Source organism: Pempheris klunzingeri, chromosome 16 (genome assembly GCF_042242105.1).
Source record: "Pempheris klunzingeri isolate RE-2024b chromosome 16, fPemKlu1.hap1, whole genome shotgun sequence".
Classification (NCBI taxonomy): domain Eukaryota; kingdom Metazoa; phylum Chordata; class Actinopteri; order Acropomatiformes; family Pempheridae; genus Pempheris; species Pempheris klunzingeri.
Genome location: NC_092027.1, coordinates 18,759,659 through 18,785,906, shown reverse-complemented (window position 1 = coordinate 18,785,906; position 26,248 = coordinate 18,759,659). Strand labels below are relative to the sequence as shown.

The 26,248-nt window shown below is 43.5% G+C and overlaps 1 protein-coding gene across 3 annotated transcripts; it reads left to right on the top strand.

Moving 5' to 3' along the window:
- Positions 1-134: 134 nt before the first annotated feature.
- Positions 135-26,209, top strand: vars2 (valyl-tRNA synthetase 2, mitochondrial). 3 transcript variants are annotated; one of them, XM_070846188.1, is made up of 30 exons: positions 135-363; positions 505-712; positions 2,066-2,147; positions 3,071-3,171; positions 4,672-4,793; positions 4,887-4,953; positions 6,039-6,136; positions 6,223-6,304; positions 7,039-7,158; positions 7,497-7,605; positions 7,699-7,787; positions 8,963-9,053; positions 9,173-9,300; positions 9,469-9,572; positions 10,524-10,605; positions 11,441-11,517; positions 11,693-11,780; positions 11,934-12,027; positions 12,909-12,979; positions 13,084-13,209; positions 13,333-13,437; positions 13,746-13,814; positions 13,910-13,988; positions 15,013-15,140; positions 17,952-18,104; positions 18,393-18,644; positions 22,614-22,725; positions 22,917-23,110; positions 24,128-24,277; positions 25,789-26,209. In XM_070846188.1, exons 2-30 carry the CDS (start codon positions 521-523, stop codon positions 25,864-25,866), a joined length of 3,243 nt encoding a protein of 1,080 aa, XP_070702289.1. In that variant the 5' UTR covers positions 135-363; positions 505-520; the 3' UTR covers positions 25,867-26,209. The 3 variants fall into 3 exon arrangements, with proteins under 3 accessions (XP_070702289.1, XP_070702288.1, XP_070702290.1); XM_070846187.1 differs by having other exon boundaries at positions 4,887-4,939; positions 6,039-6,304; XM_070846189.1 differs by lacking the exons at positions 135-363; positions 505-712; positions 2,066-2,147; positions 3,071-3,171 and having other exon boundaries at positions 4,711-4,793; positions 4,887-4,939.
- Positions 26,210-26,248: the final 39 nt, after the last annotated feature.

The window sequence follows — 26,248 nt, the reverse complement described above, 5'->3', positions numbered from 1 at the left end:
CTGCATTTTGGGTTCACATTGTGTCCATAAATAGCTTTATTTTTATGCGTAGACAGGAAGCGCTCTTTCTTATTAAGTTCAGCTTGACAGCAGTGATGATGCGGGGAGGATATTTCCAGACGGACAGAAAGTATTTCCTGTTGTCCGTCCAGTTTGGTCCGTCAGCAAACAGTACTCTCATGCTGTCAATAAAAGGAAACTTATGAGTGAGTCATATAAAGAGATACATTTTTACGACTTTATACAATAATGTAATGTGTGCATATAATTAGCGACATCCCGGTAATGTCCTTTGTCGGGTTTCGGAGGAGCTAAATTAAAGGTCGTGGCTGGGCTGCCTCAGCACTCTGTACTGAAAGCACAGTAAGTCAATTTCCCGGGTCAAATATTAACTATTTTATTGTCATTTATTATTATTTATTGTCACCGTAAATAAACCTATTTCAGGTGTAGCTAATTTATCAGAAAGACAGCTTTTACACAACACCTCTGCCTCTGTTGCAGTGTGTTATTGAGGAGGATGTGGAGGGCAGGCGCTGTCCCAAGTTTGAGGCTGGCAGGGGGGGCAGCAGCGGCCAGACTCTGTTCCAGCAACCCACCGAAGCCTTCATCCTCCTCTTCACCTCAGCCGGCCTCCTCTGCACGGCCCCACGCCGAGAAACAGAGGCGGAGACGAGGGCGGGAGGCGGCCATACTGTCGAGTGAACACAGTGTAAGTAGGAAAGAGCCACATGCATGAAGTCATCAGGGCAGCAGCAGGGCCTGGACCTGTGGCTGAGGCTCAGTGGTAGAGTGGGTCGTCCCTCAATCAGAGGGGGGTTCGATCCCCAGCTCCTATGGGTCAACATGTCAAAGTGTCCTTGGGCAAGACACTGAACCCCAACTTGCTCCTGAAGCAGCTTCAGTGTGTGAATGTGTGAAAGAATAGTCTCCTCCAGATTACATTCCTCCTGTATGAATGATGTGTGAATGGGTGAATGAGGATGTGATGTAAAGCGCTTTGAGTAGTTGAAATAACTAGAAAGGAGCTGTACAAATACAGACCATTTACCATTTACCATTTACTTAGCGGCACCCCCCCGTGGCACAGAGTAGCTACTTAAATAAATCTATTCACAGCTTTCTAAAGAAAAGTCATGAATCAGCTATGTTCATGAGGTTTTTGTTTACTAAGTATATTGTCTCCTTCCTTCCACTAACAAACTCTCATACTGTTAAAGTCTTAATAATGCATGACAAACGTTGAGGTTTGTCACTGAACAAACGTTTTTTTTTTTTTAAACGACAAAGAAACAAACCAAAAACTAGAGTTTAGCTTCACATTAGCCCTGTCTGGGATTGTCTCATCCAAAGCGTGGCAGACAATCCTGAAAATGTCCCATAGAGAAGCTTGGGGAAGCAGTGTACACTTTCTAAAACAGAACACACTTACTTCTTAGCCTTCAAGTCTTTTCTCTCATAAAACTGAAACTAGAGTTTGAAAATACACATTTAAGGGTTGATCCTCTAGGACCATGAATATCTAAAGGATATGTCGCAGCCTGTTAGTCACAGCCAGTAGCTATATGGATATATTCCTACAACTCTGTATATGCTTCATAACATCTGTAAATGAAGTGAGAAACGGAAAATGGATGAAATAACCAGACACAGAATCTGTTTTGCCTAACCCAGAAAACTGAATACATGACAGCCCAACACTTGATCACAGTGAAAAATGAATAAATAAATAAATGATAATAATTTATCATAATAATCAGAGTCACCAGTTAGCCTGCATGTCTTTGGACTGTGGGAGGAAGCCAAGGAGAACCCACAGAGAGAACATCTAACTCCACACAAAAAGGACCCAGGCTTGAAGTGCAAACCGCCGTGTTGCATGTTAATGACAAATGTAAATATAAAATGATAGAGAAATGAAAATGGGAATGAAAGAGTGACGTTCATTGATTTGTAACATTGTCCACACTGTCCTAATACACAGAAGTATATTAAAAAGGAATGACTGGTATAGCATAAACTCTGTTGACCTAACCCTGTTTTAACTCTGATATTTTGTTTCCAGACTGCTGAAGATAAAGGAGTGAAATGGAGTGAGAAGCAGAGGATAGTGTACACTGCTCAAACACCCCCTGGGACAAAGAAAGGTGAGGTGACTTCATTAGCTGACACATTTTTCCAAAGCATTTGACAAAAGATGGATTCAACCATGTGTATACAACTCAAGAATTACAAGAATTATGCAAGAACATCAACCTACAATGAGAGATAGAGATTTTTTTCTTTATTGGGCCAAGGTGACAGAGGGTGTGTACAGTTTCTGCTGTGCTGATGTCAAAGGATCAGCTTGGTCTTGTTGCACCAGGGTTTTTGAGAGAAAATGCACTATTAGTTGAGTGTTGTTTGCATAGCTGTGGTAGGAAAACCCCTGTGAGTGAATGACAGCCCAGTAACTTGGTGTCCAGAGAAAAGAGGATGGGACCCAGAACAGAACCCTGAGGGTCCCCAGTAGTAATGCTCCAAGGTTCAGACAAACATTGTCTCCAAGTGACCCTATCCTGAGGTACGATGTGAGCAAGTTGAGTACAGAACCTGAGACTCCAGTTCATGGAGGGTTGAGCGGAAGATCAGGTGTTTTCTCTGCTGTGACAGCAGGGAGGGCAGTCTCCTATGAGTGGGCCACGTTGAAACCAAACCCTGGTATTAGATTAGTCTACAACAACCCTAGGTGCATGTAACATTAGAGTGCACAAACCCTAGTCCAAAAAAGAATATTTTTGTGACATAAGAATAGACTAACTAATAATTACTTGCCACAGCACAGTTTACTAATACCAATGGCTGAAATCCAAGAAAACAGGAAATGAGACCAAAAGATTATATACAACTGACACCACAAGAACGGCACACAATTAGACTAGATTTCTAACCTACACATCAGACAGAGAAATGCATGTTTGGAAAATAAGTCACCCACAGGAGTCCGCATGCACACTTCCTGTCATTGGTGTTGACAGCTTGACCTGTTGTGTCCGTCTGCAGACTTAGAAACCTTTTTTTCTTCTTGTAGACACCAGCGTGCCATTCCCGTCTGCATACAGTCCAGAGTATGTGGAGTCCAGCTGGTACCAGTGGTGGGACAAAGAGGGATTCTTCACTCCAGAGCGACATGTGAGCATTCTAGAATGGCAAAACCCATCAAAATATAAAAGCTAGATAAATGAAGTAATGTAATGTCCTTCAGCTCAAACGTTAGTCAGAAATAATGTTCACTTGAATTGGTCAGAATCTGACACACCTAACTGGAATGAAACGCCTTAACAATCAGAATCCAGTTGGTTCTCGGCAGAGACGGAGAAATTCTTTGCATAAAACCAACCTATTCGTTCATGACTAGTGTGACTAGACTTTATGCAGGACTACACAGCATTCTTATCCCTTGTCCCACCTCCCATATGACATGCACACCTGATACTTTTCTAGAAGCAGGCTTTCATCCAGTGGCTGTGAGGAAAGACAGTGCAAGGTCAAGGTGCTAACTGTGGCTCTCTCCCTCAGAGAGACAAGCTGCTCAGTCCGTAAATGATCTCTAAAACGCCTACACTTAATAAATAAAGAAAACTCATCTGACAACTGAAACTGGCATACAAAGCACCTTTAATTTATCTGATGTCTGTAATTAATCATGTTAATTACTGCACTGTGAGCAAATGTCAAAATTGTCAAAATGTGCGAGCACCAGTCAGCGTTGGTAATGTGTCCTGCACAAGCAAAGGCCTGCTCTTTGTCCCACCTTTGGTTTGTTGGGATCTGGTCACAATATTCGTGCCAGCAGCATAACAGCATAAAGCAGTAACGCTGTTGTTTTACCACTAACAGCCTGAGACAGAAAGCAAAAGGAGCCACAGTGGGGAACAATACTAGGGAAGGCAGTAAAACAGGATCCAAGCATTTTCTTCATGAACATGAACTGCATGTTTCTAACCAGGTTTAGCTGTTCAATGGAAATTCCAGATAAACTTGATTCAGACTGCACTCTTGTTTCTTTATTGTTCCCAAATGAATCTGAGTCATAGACCCAGGTGACACCCAGGTGAAACTATGACATGAATGCTGGCTCCATTCCAGCCATGCCTGTTGAAATCCTAATGATATTTGCCCCACCCAGCCTGGCAGTCAGTGAAATCAGTGGAAAACTTGAATCAGGGAAGAGTGTGCTTGCTGTCATAGCACCTGAACTGTGGAGTGAATCACTGTTGGCAATATTCTCAATACACAATTCATTACTTGCTTTGAAACAGCAGCTAAAATACATCTTTAAACCTTCTAACTGATTTGAATGCTGTCATATGTCATGGACATTGTCCTATGTATTTAATTAATTTATTGGTTTTTGGAATTTGTCTGGTAATGTAACTTTAAATCTCATGTCCTCTGCACTGTTTAACTATTTTATATAAAGTGCTATACAAATAAAGTTACTATTATTTTTTACTTTTCTATAATTGAGAAAAAAAATCACTGATGGGATTTTGGACTTCACGAGGGACAGTTGAGTTCGAGGACAAAAACAATGTGTAATGGAAGCAGTGGCTGCACATACAGCAGGTTAGCTGTGTCTGTCTGTCTTCTGTTAACAAACTTTAACATGCCGTGTTGTGTGTCCGTCAGGAGAGGCTCTCTGGGCCTGTGGATCAGACCTTCTCTCTGTGTATTCCTCCACCCAACGTGACTGGGACTCTGCACCTGGGCCACGCTCTGACTGTAGCTGTAGAGGACGCTCTGGTTCGACGGTAACTGCCCACAACACCCCTGTATTCAGCATGCTGTGTGAAGTATCAGTTGGCACCAGTTAAGGATTGATGTGTTGCTGTGTAATCCACCAGGAGAAGGATGCAGGGCTACAGGGTCCTGTGGCTTCCTGGATGCGACCATGCAGGTATTGCAACTCAGGTATGACAGCTTCCTCTCTTCTTCTTCTCTCTTTCATGACACTTTGGGATTTAAGGGATTATTGTACAATTGTCACATGCCCACATGTAAGCTGACGGTTGTTGGTTGCTGTAAATGTTCCTCCTGTTCATACTGGCCCATAGGATAACACATGGGAGACAAACCCACAGTGCCCGTTGGTTCTGTAACTTTGGAAAATCCCCATTTGATGTGATCCACTCAGGCTGCTGAATCTTCATGATAGCTTTGGAAAGCATTTTGCATAGAGTGAGATGGACGGCACGAACAATTACAGCACCCAGCAACAGTTTTAATGTGCATGGGCCTGTAAATGTTGTAGTAAGATTTTAATAGTGCTACCGGTTTATTTGACCAGGACATGTCAGTACATCTGATGACAGTTAAGCTGCTTGATTTGATCACTTAGCCTCCTCTGTAAACAGTGAAGACCAGAGTTGTCTCACTCTAAATACCCGTTTCAAACGCGCAGTGGAGACCCAGCCTGTCTCTTGGGCGCTGTCTGTTTGGAGCCCTCATGTGTATAATGTGAGCGGTTGAGCCTGTGGTGACACCCAGTGGCAGCAGAGAGGACATGCAGACCTGTGACAGACGTCTGTGCGTGTCCACGTAGTGTCTACACACCGCCCCAGTTCTCACTGGGACTATTTCATTTTTATACAAACAAAAACTATTTTGAAGCATGGTACATTTGAAACACAAGCCTTTTCTAGATTTGTATTCTTCAAGTCCATTAGACAAAGTGCTTCTCAGAAAACTTGCTCCAGAATCACAGTTCAGTTATTCCCACATGTCAATTAGCGCTAATGAGCTTAACTTGATTTATGCAGCTGGCCCTTTATGGCAGGCTGCATTCAAAAAGACTTCATATCCCAGACACCCCTCAAAGCTCTGGTCATAGAATGACTCTTCAACACATCTGGAACATGTGAGAAAAGAAGCACATTAATTGTTTGATTGTTCAGTGGTAACTGAAGGTCTTTATATCATATCTACAGCATGTTTTTGCCATTGCAAAGTATTACCTGCTCTGGAGTGCGTGTCATGTACTCTTTCCTGTGTGTTAGACTGTTGTGGAGAGGAAACTTCTGAGGGAAGAAGGGAAGCACAGAAAAGATTTCACCAGGCAAGAATTTCTACAGGAGGTGTGGAACTGGAAGAACGAGTGAGTCCTCACATTCACATCCTCACTCCTTATCTGCTGTGTGGTCCACACCGTGAGCGGAGTTCTTCTGCTCCTGCGTGTCCCAGGAAAGGAGACGAGATCTACCAGCAGCTGAGGAGGCTGGGGGCCTCTCTGGACTGGAGCAGAGCGTGTTTCACTATGGATCCAGTAAGACTCCAGGCACTTACAGGGTTTTACTCACTTGTCATAGCAGCTGGAAAAACCAGCATGTGTAGAATTGGAATGGGGTTGTTTTAGATCATTCTGATGGGGTTTTGAGAATGGAGCCCCCCAGGAGTTCCACATTAGAAAAACAGGTAGAAATGTGAGAGAATGGACTAAACTGTAAGAGTATCGTCGGTTGTTGAAATGAAAGCACGATGTTAATGTGTCTGATTTTGCTCACTGCACATAGCGGTGAGTATGAGTCCATCAGAGTGGACTATAAACTAGATGCTGTACACTGGCCGTGGGAGGTCACAGCTCTATGACTGGTGTCCATTAGTCTGTACGTCACTTTTCCTTTTCTCTGAAGAATTCTAATTGCCACTTTTAGTTTGAAAGACACATGTAGAGTCCTACAGCATTATTTCAAATATTTCCCTCCAATGTGAACTGAGCTGAGCCAACAGCTTTGTAGTCCATTCTCTCAGTTCAGTAAGCAGTGCCCTTTTCCATCATGGGACGCATTAAATGTGAATAAACCTCTACCTGTTATTGTCAACATACATACTACTGTGGCGTCATACAATGTAAGTTTTCTTCTTTCTGCTTAATTATATTACAGTAATTATATACATTTGTATGTATTTTCTATAAGGAGTGGTGAGCAGACTTGTGTAGTAACGTTAACCACAGCTAAAGAGTAGCAGCTTTGAGCTGTGTGCTTTCTCTGAGTCCAGGCTTACAGCAGGGCTGTGACGGAGGCCTTCGTCCGGCTGTGTGACTCTGGGCTGATTTATCGCTCCGAGGCTTTGGTCAACTGGAGCTGTGCTCTGGAGTCGGCCATCTCTGACATAGAGGTGAATCTGCTTCACATGGACACACAGTACATTCCTCAGGTGGACAGAAGTATGCTTACCACATTTAGGGGATGGCAAATGTTGCAACATATAGTATGACACACCGTGTGGATACTGGATGTTGTAGCTGGGTAAACATGGCTCAAACAGCAGGATGAGTTCCACTGTTTCCTATAAACCAACCATGATGCACACTCTGACAGAGGCTTTAACATTTTTCTCCCTGATCCACCTACTGTACATGTTTTTGACAGGATCAGCATTCATTTTGGTCTGGATTCCACTGCTGTTGTACGGTTGTAGAGGGTTGTTGAACCATGTTGTGGCTTTGCTGTCAGGTTGACTCAAAGGAGCTGTGTGGGAAGACGATGCTGTCTGTTCCTGGGTATGAAAACAAGGTGGAGTTTGGAACCATGCTGACCTTTGCGTACCCCGTAGAGGGCCACGGTGAGTAGGTGTGACTGCCTGGAGATATGATACTTGTGCTTGGGCTCCTTCTGGTGTATGTGATGCTAAATTTCCCTTTCCCCTGTTCTTTAGATGGAGAGGTGGCAGTGTCCACCACCCGTCCTGAGACCATGCTGGGAGACGTGGCTGTAGCTGTTCACCCAGATGATCCACGATATCAGGCTCGTACCGATTAGTGATTGATGTTTTACTGAGGGTGAGACAGTCGTGGAATTTCACTCAATTTGAATTGGCCAAAATATATTTCCAGTTTGTTCGAAGTATTCACTGCATCGTTTCAGCCAAACAGACCAAAGTGTATTCATTAACCTGCAGAAAAAAACAATAGTTAGGTATAGAAGCATTGGTTTGATTGGCTGTAGAAACATGACACACAAGTGGTGTGACTTAAAACTAGAGCAGCAATGATGCACAGGAAGGCTGAAACAAGTGTTCACCTCAAGGAGGCAGGTAGATAAAAGAATTAGGTTAAAATGGAAATAAATCTGAGGAATTATTATCATTCTGTCACGTTATTGCATTTGTGACGGGCTTATCGTGCTCCAAAACTCACCAAGCTTTGCAAGCATGGCTGTTGGACTTGAGCGTGGCAAAATGCCTCAATAGCATCCCCTATTTTGATCCACTTCAAAACGTGGTCAGCATAGCCTTCAGAGTCTGATGAAGCTTCATTGTGAAACCCGTGAGAGCGTAGGTGTGGCAGCGTGGCCAGTTTCGATCCTTTGCCATGAACAAACAAACTGTTGTAACTGGACTGCACAAGGACCTAACTTTACTGAATTTCACATGTTTGACAACAGTCCAGGTCTGAAGACATCTACAGACCAACTTTGAATCATAGTCATAGCGCCACCTACTGGCAAAAGGAAAGGATATATTCTATTCTCTGACATACCCCTCCCAGCAGGTTAACCACAGCCTCCTTAGATTACACATCTGGAGGCCTGAAATGTGTAATCTGATGCAGTTTATGGGTTTGGGTGTGGCAAGAGGGCTCAACGGCGCCCCCAACAGAGTTTCAACAAAGTAGCCCCTGTGCTAAGTTTCACATAAATGTGCAAAATTCACTCGGCATATGGACCATGCCGAGATTTTAAAAAAAAATCTCTCTGAGCCATGACCTAAACCCAACAGGAAGTCCGCCATATTGAATTGCGTGTCTAAAAGCAGGCTCCATGCCTGTCTGACATCCTCCCTGCAAATGAATTAGATGTGTCTCCTAACTCTGCATGATTGACCAGATCAGATCTGAAGTGTAGAAATAAATGAGAACTGAATACGACGGGACATTTGTTGAGATGTACTCATGTCTTCCTACTTTGTCCCCTTTGCTCAGGCTGTTCATGGGAAGCTGTGCAGACACCCTTTCACCAACAGACTTCTGCCTATCATCACTGATCCAATGGTGGACATGGAGATAGGAACTGGTGACAGCAGCACCCCTCCCTGACACAAGCCCATCAAACTGAACATCAGGCTCACTGCGTGGTTATCGCAGGGCTGCTCCTGTTTTTGTTGATCAGCTCCTTGTGTCTGGGGTGTGTAGGTGCGGTGAAGGTGACTCCTGCTCACGACCACACCGACTTCCTGCTGTCACAGAGACATTCACTGCCGCGCCTCACTGTGATCGGAGTGGACGGGACCATGACTCCCCCCTGTGGACAATGGCTGAAGGTGCATGAAGCCCTCCGTCGTTCCTATCTGTAAACCTTGATTTATCATATGAGGTGTAGGAGAGATCTGGTTGATCTGGGTATGTCGGCTGCACTCAACTAAAGAGCGAGCCTTGTAAAACACACCTGGAACTGTGTCATCATTGAGACTCCTTTTGTCTCTTTTAAGGGAGTGAAGCGTTTTGATGCCCGGCAGCTCGTTGTGGATGCCCTGGTTGAGAAGAAGCTGTTCAGAGGAAAGAAGAGTCACGCCATGACTTTACCCGTCTGCAGGTAGAGGAGCACACACACACACACACACACACACACACACACACACACACACACTCTCTGTCCTGTTAGTAGCAACATTTCCAACAACTGTTTTCAGAAGGAAAAAGCTTCTCTACAAAAAATCACAGAGTGAACGCAGGAAAAGATCTTTTTAACTGAGCACAAACCAGTCAGCCCATTTAGTCTGTGAGTTTGCAGCTTTTTTTCCATGCAACATGTTGAAAATGTCAATAGCACAGCAGCAGTGTCTCCTCTCCTGTCTATGGGTGTCTAATGAGTGGTCCACTTGCTCTGCTCAGCTGTAACTGCTGTGTGACGGACAGCTGAGAGACAAATCTGCTCCCTGTTACCTGGAGAGTCTGTGGCTTTGGCTGGCAGATTGACACTCTCACCAATATTACACTGACATCATAGAAGTATCACCCCGACACTGTCGAGTCTCTAGGACGGGGAGAGTCGAGCTAGGTAGTCCTTAGCCTCAGGTCTATGCTAGGTTCACTTAGCTCTTACCACAGCTCTCTCCTCTTGCCGCTGCTCCACTGGTTGGAAGATGTTGCAGGCTGTGATCATCTCAGTGTGGTCCACTGCACCTAATCCAATCCTAACGCTTCCTTTGTTGATGCTGATGAGTGTATTTCTGTCAAAGACAGTACATGTTCTAGTAGTGAGTTTATGGGAGCTACTGGCCTCTGTCACCATGTTTGCACCATAGTGTACCTTAGTTTGTATTCCAGACATACGCGATAGATAAAATATCTTGACTAAGGGTAAGTACACAAACCTTCTATGTACAGATGGAGTCACAAATACAGTATTTACTCTCAAAGGTATTTCCAGCAATGTCATAATAAGCTTCTCCTTCCTTTTCTTCATCTTCCTGAAACTCTGGTAATGTGGTAATGTTCTGATATGTTTGTGGTTTCTCTTTTTCCTCCTCCATCGCTGTCTCAGCCGCTCAGGAGATATTGTTGAACCTCTTCTAAAGAAGCAGTGGTTCGTCCGCTGTGATGAAATGGCTAAAAAAGCTATACAGGTAAGCTGTGCGATGTTCATATATAGCTCACTCTTTGAGCATAAAGGGTTTGTAGTTGAAAGTGGACAAAAATGTTAAACCATCTTAAAACTTAAGGCTGACACATGTTTGCTGCAAGAGACGGCTCCCTCCTCACCACCACGGTCTTATACAGCGCCTGCATTACTGCTGACGCTGCACCAGTCTGTCCAGACTGTCCATACCATATATTTGAATGTATATAAAGAGTCATATTGTGTGTTGTTGTTGCGCTGACCTTAACATTCACACTGTGCCCATCTCTTTCTCTGCCTCTCACACAAAACATCCACACATGCGCACTCATTTCCACACATGCAGACTCTAATGTAGTCACTTGTTGGTTTGTGGTTTTGAAGCCTTAAGTTTGGGCTTTGCCATTTTGGTTTTTTGGAGCCAGAAGTGATGTTCATTCCACAAAGACTGCCTCTGATTGGTTAATCACAATGTTGCCCTGCCCTAAAGCCCCCCCCCCCTTATCACCTCTTAATGGGACCATAATTTACTAAATGAACATCCTGCTGTGCTGAAGGAGACTGTAAACTAGAGACTGAGACCAGAAACTCATCAGGAAAATGATAAATCCAATCAGACTTCTGTTTGCAGTCAGCCCCCTGCTGGGCAGTAGACAGAACTTTTCAGACCCGGAAGCTACTTCCATTTTTAAAGTCTGTGGTAGTTGCATCACGTGCTTTAACCATTTCAGGTGAAATCACGTGAACATGGTGAAGAATGGAGTAGTTATGTAGCGTCTTCTGATCCTTCAACCCTTTGCAAACACTAAACATGTGAATGTGATCATTTCTGTCCCTGTCAGGCTGTGGAGGACGGACAGCTGGAAATCATCCCTCATTTCTACACCAAGACTTGGAAGAACTGGCTGTCCAACATTAGGTAGACTGTCCTGAACTCTGACTTCAGAATGCATATATTTAAACAGGAGGAACAATAGCAGTGTGTGTCATTGTCTCTGGTGTGACGTGTGCATGAAGTGACACCACTCTGATGATGAATGAGCTCTTGTTTCAACGTGTGAGTCGTCAACAATGTATCTCTGTTTGCCTCGCAGTGATTGGTGTATTTCCAGGCAGCTTTGGTGGGGACACCAGATCCCTGCTTACCAAGTGGAGCTTCCCAATTCCACTGACAAACAAGAGGTTGGCTCCATGGATATGTGTGTTTGAACAATGTGTGTCGTCCGTGTGTTAGACTGGCAGGGTTTGTTCATCCAGTGCAAGTGAATAGAAGAAAATGGGTATAGAAATGGATGATTAATGGGTTTGGGTGTGTTTTCCTGTTGTATTTGGTAGGAGCAGTGGGTCTGGGGACGGAGCGAGGATGAGGCCCGACAGAGAGCTGCTGTCAAATATGGAGTGAAGCCACAAACCATCACTTTAACTCAGGGTGACTCACCTTTGCTTCACTCCTTCACTTGCTGCTGTGTCAGCTGATTAAAACCTTCCACTCCTGTAGCCATCACATTCACAAAGGAAATGGTCACTTATCCTCTGATCAGAGTTTTTTTTTTTTTTTTTTACATCTGTTGTTATGGCTTTTACCGTCACATCCACCCCTAGCACTAGTGCTTCTGCACCTAAGACAATCTCTACCAGTGCTTTAGCACAGCTGATTGTACTGGACAGTTTAGCTAAGCAGACACTGGATGTAGGATATAACATATTTAGGGGCCATATAGACGAGCCGTTAAATAGTTTACCAAGAAGCACCTATCTGGAAGTCTGGCTGCCAATATTAAGTTGAAGTGATTCAATCAACTGAAAATAGATTTCTTATTCACAGTATGTAAGCTTGGTGTATGACATCACTTGAATTATACTTCTACCAGTAAATGTTCATGGTCATGTTTGAAAATGAAAATAAAAACCCCACCTTTTCATTTTCACGTAGGCAGACGGTGTATAAAATTGAGAATGAAGTAGCAAACTGAGCGGCATTTGAATTAGATCCTGTAGTCTATTGAAAATGAAATGTAAAATGTTTTGTGTGGTCATTTCCATAATGCTCAGCGTGCAGCTTTGCATATGAGTCTTTTTCTGTACAGTTTATAAATCTGACTGTGCCCGGCTCTCTGTGTTTGGCTTTGACCTCCATTATATTATTGGCAGCCACAGACTTCCATGAGAAGTTTTCAACTGGCAGATGTCTGCGTATGTTTTTCACAACCAACCTGTGGCAGGCCTCCTATTACACAGGGAATTTAGTCATTGTACTAAATATGCACATGTGTTTCTTTACTGCTTACCTCTGCATGCTCCCTATGTCAGACCCTGATGTCCTAGATACGTGGTTCTCCTCGGGGCTGTTTCCCTTTGCCATGCTGGGCTGGCCTGAGCAGGTATTGCACTTGCTCCAGCACAACAGTCCTCAAAAACAGGGGCATTATTATTATTATTACAACTACTATTACTGTTATTATAACCACACCCTCACCCCTCACAGACCGCTGACCTTCAGAGCTTCTACCCCAATTCCATTCTGGAGACAGGCAGTGACCTCATCTTCTTCTGGGTGGCGAGGATGGTCATGCTGGGCACCGAGCTGACTGGACAGCTTCCCTTTAAACAAGTACAGAGAAAATGAGGAAGCCAAAATAAACAGCATTTCTACAAAAGCTATGGATGAATCACAATGCCAGCTCATCCTGATGCTTTTTCTCTCTGCCTTGTGTGTTCCCATCATGCCTCTCAGGTTCTACTTCACTCTCTGGTGAGAGATAAGCATGGCAGGAAGATGAGTAAATCTCTTGGAAATGTCATTGACCCGTTAGATGTTATACACGGAGTGTCTCTGGAGGTAGGTGGCCATATTTGATATCTGTAAATGAATGGGCAGGACTCTCATGCTGTGACTCTGTGCTGTGAAGCAGCCAGTAAAAGAGACACGCATGTCTTCCATAATCATAAGTTTATGAAAAGGGATGGCATGGTGCATCCTCTGGCCAGTGAAAGGACTAAAACTGTCAGAGAGCTGATGAGCTCTTGTGTGCTGAAGTGACAGCTGGAAGTAGGAATGAGCCCACTAAGACAGCCGTCTCCTCAGATTCCTTCAAATGACTTTCTGTTGTGAAACTCTTTCTTCCTTGTTTTTCTTTTTCCTTCTAGAGACTTCAAGAGAAAGTTAAGGAGGGAAACCTTGACCCCAGGGAGCAGCTGGTTGCCATGGAAGCACAGGTCGGCTCCCCTCTCCTCTGTCTGTTTCTTTCTGGCTGACTAAGCAAGCTCATTACTTCCTCTCTTATCTGTCTGCTCCATCTGCTTCCCCACAGAGGAAAGACTTCCCTGGGGGGATCCCTCAGTGTGGGACTGACGCTCTGAGATTCGCCCTTTGCTCTCACAAGATTCAGGGTGAGTGACTCTCATCTCTGCTCACTTTATCTGCCCGGGAAGATGTTTGTAAGAGTAAATGTGTGCAGCAGGAAAAGCAGGTGGGGTGTACCTTAGCTAGCTTGACAAACAGAGATAAGCTGCTAGGGACTATAGTGAAAAGCTGCTTGGTTTTCACAGACCTGCTGTAACTCACTGGTTTCCCAGTCTAGTCCAACAGGTCTGCTCTGTGTCTCCTCTTCAGTTTGTTCATTCACACTCTGTGACAGTGAAATGCAGCTGTTTAACTGGCTGTTTAACTGCTTTCAGTTAGTTAGTAACATACATTAAAGAGACATGAAGCATAAGGATGGAGAGGAAGAGGAGGAGAGAGGAGCCCAGTGCATCATGGGAGGTCCCCCGGCAGTCTATGCCTATAGCAGCATTGGGCTGGTCTAAGGCCTGAGCCAGCCCTAAACTATAAGCTTTGTGTGTAATGTAAAATGTAGAGAGGGTGTCTGCCCCCCCAACCCAAACTGGAAGGAGATTCCACAGGAGAGGAGCCTGATAGCTGAAAGCTCTGGCTCCATCACTACTTTAGAGGACTTTAGGAACCACCAGTAGACCTGCATTCTGTGACAAATGCATGGACTAATTTATCTCCATCACTCATAGACAGGATGGGCCTGATTTTAACAATATTGCATAGATGGAAAAAGGCAGTCCTGGAGATCTGTTTAATGTGGGAGTCAAATGACAAATCCTGATCAAAACCATGAGAATACACAGTTTGAACTGCAAAGTAATCCACCATGGATCCACATGTGGGTGGATGGAAGGTGTTGTTGACAAGTTTTTGCTGCCCAGACCTGCATTTGTTTGCATGAGTGTTCTGTGTTGGCACCCATTCACATGAGTGAGAGGGCTGCATTTCTTCATGCAGGGCTGAAGTTGGTCTGAACCTAATGAACCTAATGTGCAGCTAGTGGGGCAGAATATTCACCTTAAAAGTCTGTTTACTTTCACACTGCGAATTCGTCACACTGTTTTTCTGCCTCTCTATTAGGAGAAGACATCAGCCTGTCCATCTCTCAGGTCCTGAGCTGCAGACACTTCTGTAATAAAATGTGGCAGACGCTGAGATTCACACTAGGCGTGCTAAGTAACACCGCACCAGTGGGACTGCTGGAAGAGGTACAGCAAAGACATGGTTGTACTGATGCATTGCTATTGGAAAAAGCTAAGCTTGTAGATATTACAACAATTACTTTTCAGAACTTTGTATCATTTCCACAAAGACTACAGGAAATATTTGTGTGCGGTGCACTGGGCTGACTTGATTTACAACAAAACACATCCATTAATGGTGCAAAGCAGGAAGACAGAGATGCTCAGAGAGATGCTCAGATTGTGGAAGGAAGGATTGGCTTCAGTGTAAACCTCTGTTTGAATAAAGTCCAAAGAAAGTGTGTGCCTGTAATAACACACTACACCAGAAACAGGTGTATGATGAAGGATCTTTAATCAGCACTGAACAAAGTGAAAGACCTCATCGTTTTCAGTACAGTGGAATTAGATGCTTGCATAAAACACAAAGGCCACCAGTGATTTAGTCTATGGTCCTGTCTGTCTGTGGTAACTAAAGCATGATACAACAGTGTGTACTGCCGTGTTAATGTCATATGGTAATTACAGCAGATTCCAGTTTCCAACTTGTAAATACTGTTAACGTAGTAACGTAGGTTGGATACTTCCTTAGGAGCAATACTGATATTTTCTACATTAAAGATTAATACTGAAGACATCCAAACTATGAAGGAACACATGTGGAATTATTTAGTAAACAAAAAGTGTTAAATAAACCAGAATATGTTTGATATTTCACAGTAGCCACCTTTTGCTTTGATGACCGTTTGACACACTTTTGGCATTCTCTCTATCAGCTCCATGAGGTCGTCACCTGGATGGTTTTCAGTTATCACGTGTGCCTTGTCAGGAGTTCATTTGTGAGATTTCCATCCATCCGTTATCTTCCGTTTATCCGGGGTCGGGTCACGCTGGCAACAGGTCAAGCAGGTCACTCCAGACGTCTTTCTCCCGAGCAACACTTTCCAGCTCCTCCTGGGGGATCCCAAGGCGATCCCAGGCCAGATGAGATATGTAATCCCTCTAGCGAGTTCTGGGTCTGCCCCAGGGTCTCCTCCCGGTGGGACATAACCGGGAGGTCACCTCGGCTGCACCTTGAGATCCCGTCCATGAAAATCACGAACAGGATGAGTGACAAGGGACAGCCATGGCAGAGGCCAACACCCACTGAGAACGAGCTTGACTTTGTGCAAAGAATGCGGACACAGCTCTCACTTTGGTTACACAGGGACCGGATGGCTCATAGCAACAAACCCAGTACCCCATACTACCCCCCACAGGATTTGAAGAGGGACACGGTCATAGGCCTTCTCCAAGTCTACAAAACACATGTAGACTGGATGGGCGAACTCCCATGACCCCTCCAACAACCCCTCAAGGGTAAAGAGCTGGTCCACTGTTCCATGACCAGGACGGAAATTGTTCCTCTTGGATCCGAGGTTCGACAAGAGGGTGGAGCCTCCTTTCCAGCACTCTTACAATACACAATACAAGCATAAAGTATTGTGGAGTTTCTTGCCTTCTTAATGTGTTTGAGAGCATCAGTTGTGTTGTGCAGAGGTAGGGTTGGTGCACAGTTCTATACAGTGAACAGTCTTATTCCACTACTCTTCTAATCCATATTATGGTAAGAACCACTCAGTAAGTAAAGAGAGACGACAGTCCATCATTACTTTAAGACTGAAGGTCAGTCGATCCAGAAAATGTCAAGAACTTTCAATGTTTCCTAAAGTGCAGTTGTGAAAACCATCAAATTCTCTGATGAAACTGGCTCTCATGAGGACCCCCCAGGAAAGGAAGACCAAGAGTTACCTCTGCTGCAGAGGATAAGTTCATTTAAGCTTTCAGCAAATCAGCAGCACCTCAGATTAGAGCCGCATAAATGCTTCAGAGTTCAAGTAGCAGACAAACCTCAACATCAGCTGTTCAGAGGAGACTGTGTGAAACAGGCCTTCATGGTGGAGCTGCTGCAAAGAAACCACTGCTGAGGAAGAACAAGAAGAAGAAGAGAATTTCACGGGCCCAGAAACACAAAGAGGACTTTAGACCAGTGGAAGTCTGTACTTTGGTCTGATCAGTCCAAATGTGACATGTTTGGTTCCACCCCCCCATGTCTTTGTGAGACACAGAAAAGGTGAGAAGATGGTTCAGAGTGCTCAGCACCTCTGGGAGCTCCTTCAAGACTGATGGAAAACCATCCAGGTGACCTCATGAAGCTGACTGAGAGAACGCAGAGAGTGGGCGAAGCTGTTATCAAAGTAAAAGGTGTCTGCTCTGAAGAATCTGAAACATAAAACATATTCTGGTTTGTTAACACTTTTAGTTTACGACATCATTCCATTTGTGTTCCTTCATAGTTCTGATGTCTTCAATATTAATCTACAATGTAGAAAATAATAGAAATAAAGGAAAACCATTGAATGAGAGGGTGTGTCCAAAATGTGACTGGTACTTTATGAACCCCTCACGTCAGATACGTTTAGTTGTTTCAGGTAAATGATCCCAAATGTAATGGATATGGGGGCATTGTGTCAATTGTTTGTTTCAGTGTTTTTAACCCTCACACAACCAACTCTGCAGTCACATAACCACTGCAGTATTGACTGAGGACATGGTTAGCCTATCTTAGCCAAAGGTCCCTAGAGGTCACTTTGATAAGACCAACAGTTGTTTGCAGTGACTGTTCACAGCACCATAGCCAGGGAGGGTGCACAGACACCATCACCATCAGTGCACCCCCCCCCCCCCCCCCCCCCCAAATCAAATCAACTCAACTGATGTTTGAAGAAAATTGATGACTTTAGGTGGTCTGCTCATGAGGAGAGTTATGTAAACCTTCGACCCTTTTCCATTTGTCAGCTGACTCCTGTAAGCAGCATGGAGCGGTGGATCTGCTCCAGACTCTACAGCACGGTGGTGCAGTGTGAGCAGGCCTTTGAAGCCTATGAGCTGCACACTGTCACATCTGAGCTATACTCCTTCTGGATCCACAGCCTTTGTGACGTCTACATGGTGAGGAGCAGAACTTCTTTTGATGACTTCAAACAAAGGACAGATTAGAGCTTAGACTTGCTTCCTTTGTGACAGCAGTGATCTAATCACTGCTCAGTCTAAAGAGGATGGTGACATTTGTACCTGATGTTTTCATGGGAGGGAGGCAATACCGGGTATTAATGACTGGTGTAAACAGACAGATCTGAATCAAAGCTGAGTGTTTGAGCTGAACTGACAGTAGCTGCCTCTTTGTAGAAATGTAACCAGTGTCTGTTGTTTCCTTCCCTGCCTCTGTGCCTCCTGTAGGAGTATCTAAAGCCTGTACTGGTCCAGCAGGATGAGGGGGCAGTGAAACAGACTGACACAGAGCCCAGTGGGGGATCGAGGCAGGTGGCCAGCAGTGTCCTCTATCACTGTGTTTCTCTTTCTCTAGCTCTGCTCTCCCCCTTCATGCCCTTCATCACTGAGGAGCTGTGGCAGAGACTCCAGCCATTCAGACGTGGAGCTGCTGCCCAGAGCAGCCTGTGCTTACAGCGGTATCCTCACTCCTCTCAGCTGGTAGGACTGGCACCACCAAACCCCCCCCACAGCCACCACAAGCACATTTACATCATGTAAATATTACACTGGGGTTCAACTGTACCAACACAACACAACAGAACAGAGGCAGTTTTTTGCCCATACATAAGGGTCAGACCACACAAAGATACAAATATCTGCTGCTGCCACAATAAAATGGAGCTGAGTGTAATTTCCTTTGCTTAAAACATTAGAGAATCAATATGACTGTGACTTATCTTATCAGAAAGTGTCCCTGGCGCCCTAAATAATCCACAGACCAGATTCCTGTTTTAATTCTTCTTCATATTAATCTTGAAATATTAGTTTTAGCCATTTTTTTTAGGCCCAAGTATTCTGAGGCTTTCACTGTTTTTGTCATGTACAGTTACTATGGTTACAGGTGTTAGTCTCATCTATTGTGAGGTTAACAGTGAATCCAGTTGTCCTTCCTAAACCCTCCCTGCATGACACACTACTCTTCACTGTCTGTGTTCAGCTTGGGATGAGTCGCTAGAACACTGCACAACAGTTAAACACAGAGATCACTTCATATGTTTTCTCATAGGTTTTGTTGAAGAAAGTTAGTGTGACTGTGTGCATTACTCCTGTGGTTGGTTGGTTGGTTTATGAAAATCCCCGTTAGCTTCTGCATAGCAGCTCTTCTTTCTGGGGTCCACACAGTTTACATGGTGACCGTACGAAAATACACATTCACACTGCTCACAATACGCCGAAATAACACAACATGGTACACGTCTATTGGAAATATAACAAGAACAATGTTAATAACACCAACACAAACAGACAGTACGGGGTGCACTGTGCTGCATGCAGAAAAGGCACCAGAGCCGTGGTGACAGGATGACAGGAACCCCAGACATGCAGTTTGTTAGTAAAGCTGTTCCACTGTGAGACTCCAGAGAAGCTTTGCTGCATGTTGTCATACATGTGTGTGAAACTGCAGGTATGAACAGCATTCTTCCAAAGGATAGATAATTAAAGCTCCAAATAGCGTTGAACAGGCCTTTGCCCCCTGTGCATATGGGTCTGCTGCCACCCTCTCTGGATGCCGACCAATCTAGGTGATTCTGAATTTTCATTTTTATTCTCACTCTTGTCCAGCATGTAAAATTGGGGCAGAGTCAGTTACTTAGTGTATCTGTGTAAAGTAGCAACACAAGTAACGATGTTAGTAACACAAGAAACATTGAGTGCTTGTACTACTTATGATCATTCAATTCAGACAACAAATATGTAATGAAGTGCAAACTGGGAAATCCTAAGGAAGGGGCAGTGACTTAGACATTTTCCACGGGGGCGCCCTCGAGCAGATTTAAGGCAAGGCAAATTTATGTATATAGCACCTTTCAGACACAAGGCAATTCAAAGTGCTTTACAGGAACATACAACACAATAAAAACAAGACACAGAAACATTAAACTGCATGTAAAAGATCATAAAAGCACGAGAAAATGAATAGTTAAAGCTTAAGAGAAGATGCACTGAAATACAATAAAAACACGTGGATAAATAGTTACAAATAAAAAGAAGTTATGTAGCTCTATTATTGGAAAGCCACAGTAAACAGTGATGTTTTAAGGCCTGATTTAAATGTGCTGACAGCTTTAGCAGACCTTAGGTGTTCAGGAAGCTTGTTCCATAGGTGGGGGGCATAGAAACTACAAGCTGCTTCACCCTGCTTAGTTCTGATTCCGGGAACGCTGAGTAGACCTGCACCAGATGACCTGAGGGGTCCGGATGCCTCAGACCTTATAAGTAAGTCAGTTATGTATTTGGGTCCAAGACCGTTTATTGCTTTGTAGGCAAGGTAAGGTAATAGGATTTTAAATTCTATCCTTTGGCATACTGGAAGCCGGTAGAGGGATTTAAGAACTGGTGTGATGTGCTCCACCTTCTTGGTGTTACTGAGGACTCTGACTGCTGCATTCTGGATGATGATGATGTAGTTTTTTTTTTTAATTTTATTAAGACCCTTAAGACACTATTGCAATAGTCCAACCTGCTGAACTCATTGATCTGTTTGATGCATTTATTTAGCAAATGTAAGGGACTGTAGTCATGTGGACACACTTACATAGAGTTGTCATCTGCATAAGTGTGATACGAGATGTTATGATATAAGATTCAATGATTTGAGCAAGGGGAAGCATATAAATGTTGAAAAGAAGAGGTCCGAGAATGGACCCTTGAGGAACCCTATGTTGTTTTTGTTCTCTCAGATTTAAATTACAAATTGGCACAAAGTAGTCCCTATCCTGTAAGTAAGATTTGAGCCAGTTTAACACAGAGGCAGACAGTCCCATCCGCTTTTCTAATCTGTCCAACTGTATTTCATGGTCAACATATCAAATGCAGCACTGAGATCCAATAAAATCTGAACTGAGATTTTCGATGCAGTTCTACTCGGATGGATGTCTTTTAAAACTTTAACAAGTGCAGTCTCAGTGCTGTGCTGTGGTCTAAAACCAGACTGAAATGTCAAAAAATCAATGACATTTCCCAGGAAAGGCAAGTTTGATATGAGTGTGTAGTTATTTATCACTGAGGCATTTAGATTAGGCTTTTTCAAGAGCGGTTTAATAACTGCTGTCTTCAGGGCCCGAGGAAAAAGGCCTGACTGAAGAGAACTGTTGACAATAAAAACATCTCTACAAAGGGTTGTAGACAAGGTATCAAGGCAGCAGGTAGTGGGTTTAAGATTACACTCAATGTCTGTCAAGGCTGTCAAGGCTAATCTACAGTTGGAAAAAAGTGGAGTGGTTTTCTATGGAGGCACAGGTGACATACATGTTTTGCCCAGAGATGAGAAAGAGATTTTCTGTCTGATCTTTACTATTTTCTCTGTAAAAAAGGATGTGAAGTCTTTGCATGATTTGGTGGATAGCAGTTCAGGGCGACTGGTGCTGAGGGGTTTGTTAGTCTGTCAACAACATTAAATAAAGTGCGTGCATCATAATAATCTCAGAGAAAAAAGATTACCTTGCCCTTTTAAGTCCAAGACCCATATCAGGTATTAACTTCTGATGTATGTGTACATTTTTGTGAGTTTTCAAACACCCCTAAAAATACTTTAAAAATGAATATGAAAAAATAGAAATAGTAGTAATTAACAGAGCCGAGGTGCCACGCACAAGCATTTGATGCGTTCTTAAAGATCAAAGCAATGATTCCACTTAATTTTGTCACCATGAAGGTGACTTTATCCCAAAGTCAGCGTGCATGTGGGGGTGCTATGGAGTCCATCAACCATGCCCGAGCACAATCACTGCAGAAATATTGAATTTTCACCAGTTGACTGATGTTTATTACAATTTTCTTGAGTTTTCATGCATCCTAAGCCCCTCAAAAATATGATTCAGTAGGAGAAAATAAGAATAATCTGGATAAAGACAATGGGTTCCTCACACCAGGGTTCTCCTGGTGCTCAGGCCCTAATGATGTGGGAGGAGAGAGAGGGCTGTTCAACATGTGGCTCCAGAATCTTTCATAGGTTGACTCAGAGTCAAACCTCATATAACTCAAATCATTTTTTGTATATTTCCACTCGTTTATTCAGTGTTTTCCTTTCCTTGTCTACATCTGCCCATTAAAGGGTGAGTTTGGGAGTGTGTGTGAATGTTGTGCTAGTCTGCAGTATTTTTTTCTATGGAACCATCTACTATACCTAGGGCACACACACAATACTATTTCTCCCCGGACAGATAAACCGACCAAGTCTGTCATCCTGCGGTTGGCTTACACATTTAGATTGTATAACATATACCTGTGTTAGACATGATATACTGGTTGACTTCACAGGAAAACAGATGGTTCACCATGAGTTAATACTCTGCTCTCGTCTTGTTTGTTTTTACTCAAATGTGTTCTGTTATTTTTGGCTGGCTCTTCAGCTGTCTGTGTATTTTAGCTGATGCTTTGGTTTTTGTAACCTCTCCATCCTGCCAGGCACACTGGCATTTCCCTGAAGAGGAAAGAGATTTCTTGCTGGTCCAGGAAGTGATCCGAGTGGCTCGCTCACTGCGAGCCCAGTGTGGCATGACCAAAGAAAAACCTGCCAGTAAGTAATTTAACAGTCAAAAAGAACCATTTCAAAACTAACCTGACTGATGAAACCCAAAGACTTCTAGATATAAATCTAGCTCTGTTTTCATACAAAACACCAAAATGATGAGGCATATTGATGAATGGATGGATCTCGATCGTGGTGAACGTGATTCATTTCCATGTTGCTTGTACGTTGTGTTTCAGTGTGGGCGGTGTGTTCACCCAGCCAGGCCCAAGTCCTCCTTCACTTTGGCTCAGCTGTCTGGACCTTAGGCCGGATCTCCAACCTCCATATCTACTGTCCTCCCGGAGCAGGCCCCGTCCACTCCACTCCTCCACCTGAAGGAAGCCTCGTTGGCGTGGTGGACCACACGTGTCAGCTACACCTTCATGTTCAGGTATGAATCCACGTTCACGACCACATGGAAATTCACAACTACAAACATTACAATCAGGCAGCACATTCAAGCGGCACATGCAGGGCTGATTGTAATATCAGGAGACCAGCTGAATGAATGACACACAATTTTGATAGTTTGATACTTTTTTAGCAAAGAAAGTTTAATATTTTTGGGTTCCAACTTCTTAAATGGGAGGATCTGCTGCTTTTCTTTAGATTCTAGCGTTGTAAACTAAATATCTTTTGGTTTCAGACTGACTGACAAAACAAGGTCTTGAGGACTGTGAGAAATTTCAGAGGGCTTTTTTTCACATTTTCTACACAAAAAAACTACTAACTAATTAATCTACAATGCAAAGTGAGAATGTTGTAGTGCTAAATATTTCTATGTGTTTTAGCCTGAACCAACATGTCAAGTGCTTGTTGTCTCTGCGTAGCCATCTGCCTCTTGGGTAACACGTCCTGGAACACTGTCCTCTGAGGAGCAAAACACCCCTGAGCTCACTGGAGTCATGTTGTTCACCAGCGCTCACTGCACACAGCACACGCACCATTAAGACAAAGCTAAAGGTAGCTCATTCTAGACAAGCTTGTGTTTCAGCAACCATTACAAACATATGGAGCAGTGTCCTGCATACAGTGCAGGTGTGTGAGTGATTTGCAAAGACGCACTGAGAGCCCCCCCCCAACTACAAACAGAAAAACTCCTCTGATCCATCCCAATCACAGTGCCATGTTTCTCATTCAAAACAATACATTTTTCTGAAAGCTAATTATTATGTATTATTGTGTGCATGATGTATGACAGATAAAAACCAAATGCATCATCACTGCCAAAATGATGAAAACTCAACTGACATCCTTGTCAGTGAGCTCTGCCCACTCTCTAACCCTAGGGTAGTCATTAGAAACTGACTGTGAAATTGGCTCTGTATTAACTTTGCAGTGCACTGTTTTTGCTTTTAATGGTGTTGATGATGTCTAAGAGACGGTCCCATATGCTTTCCTCTCTCAGAGTGGAACGAACATTGACAAACAGATCCTGCAGCTCTCCCAGCGCAGAGACAAGCTTGTTCCGAAGCTGGAGGAAATGCTGAGCAGAGTCCAGGCTCCAGACTACCTGACCAAGGTCCCTGCCCAGGTCAGGCAGCAGATGGACAGTAAGGTGAGCACTGGGCTTTTATTTACAATCGTTCATCATTGGTCTGAACGAGGGGAGAAGGTCATATGTTGTGTTACATTTTTCTTTGCAATGCTGCCACTAATAAATAAGTAAAAGCAGAGAAACCAAATGAAATGGCTGCCAGAGTTTAGGAAACTGTCCAACCTTCAGGGATCTGCCCAGGTTTTTCTTGTCTGCACTGTGTCACACTAGCAGTAGGGCTCTATGGATGGCATTGTTGTTCTGTCACTCCACCACTTTGGTCCAAACTGAAATCAATAACTAACTATCAGATGAATTGCCAGTAAATTTGGCACAGGCATTCGTTATCCAGAGGGTATACCTCAATGACTTTAGTGAGTTTTTGTGAGTTCCCTCTAGTGCCTCCTGCAGGTCGGCGTGTTTCACGTATTCAGAAATACAAACTATTATGAAGACGGTCACCGTTCCCAGAGGATGCCTCCTAATGGCCTTTTACCCTAATGACACCCTTAGGGTGTTATGAGTGATCAGGCTCAAACAGTGAACAGTGAGAAATTTGGCACAGACATAAATGTTCTCTGATTTAATGACCCAGCGCCCTCATCAACTCAACATTTGAATCTGTTGACTTTGGTTTATGACCAAAGTATTTGTGACATGGTGACATGCTAACACACTAAGCTATGATGGTGAACACAGTGAACATTGTTCCTGCTGCTTACTGATCTCACTCTGAGCCCAGAGCAGCTCACAGAGCCTCCAGAGAGGCTGTGGACTCAGTCCTGTGTGCACCCACACAGTTGTCTTGTGTCACCTTGTGTCATCTTACCAACAGGTGGTTTGTTTCAGTAGGTGGATATTTCTAACAAACTACTACAGTAGCTTGTGTAGCTCAAGGTAATTGTCTGAAGATCTTTTCATGGAACTGGATTTAAGCAGAGGTGGCAAAAACCAACTCTCTGTTTTTCTGAAAGCCAGCGATATCTTCACTGCTGCAGTTTGGAAGCTCTTATTGATCAGATGTAACAGCACCACAACATTATGGGAGCCCAGAGAGGCTGATATTCAATAAAGCCACATGATAATAACATATTGAAAGATAACCTCCTCATGCTTGTGATATATGTTGTAGCAACACTCTTACAATTCATTTTTATTTCATTATAGCAATTTTGTTTCAAAATGTCTTTCTCCATAAAATGAATTGGAACAAAAGTTTGTCTCTGAAATTCCAAATGATGAAATATCATTTGACTATAGCAATATAGTCATATATAGATTATTGTTTTGCTGTATTAACTAATATAAATGTGTATTTATTATATCTATATATTTATATTTTTACTAACATTATAATATAAAATCTTTAATTCTAATTATTATCATATAATCACTTTTTCTTAATTATTGGTTTGCTAGTATCCATTATACTGTAGTTCTCTACTGCTTGCTATAACTATATGTTATTTAACATAAAATTGACCACCTGGTGTGATTCATACTCTGCACCCTTCCTCCCCCTGTGTGCTCAGACGTCAGCCTTGCAACAGGAACTGAAGACCATCGAGGACCAGCTGAGGGTCCTGCAAGACACTCAGACAGCAGAATAACTACAGCCAATGGACATCACAGTACCAGAGGACTGCTACACTTCACAGCCTTATGGTGTGGGGCAGAGACGTCCACGCTGCTTGAATGAAGGACATGTTGCATACTGTCACCATGATGTGGTTAATGTAATGCAGGCTCTCAGTGCAACACTGTGCTGTACAACCAACAGCTCACCTGCAGTTGTGTAGGCTGCAGGTATCTTTGCAATGGGACATAAAGGGTTAATGCACAGGAGTGCGATGGCCGCTTGTAGCGGTTCATTGGTCGCTCCTGATCAATATGTATTTATGTGCTGTCGTGTGATCACTAAATGTTATTTCTCTTAACAATCCTTCATATTGATCATTGTTTCTAAAATACTTGCATCTTTTCCTTTCTGAT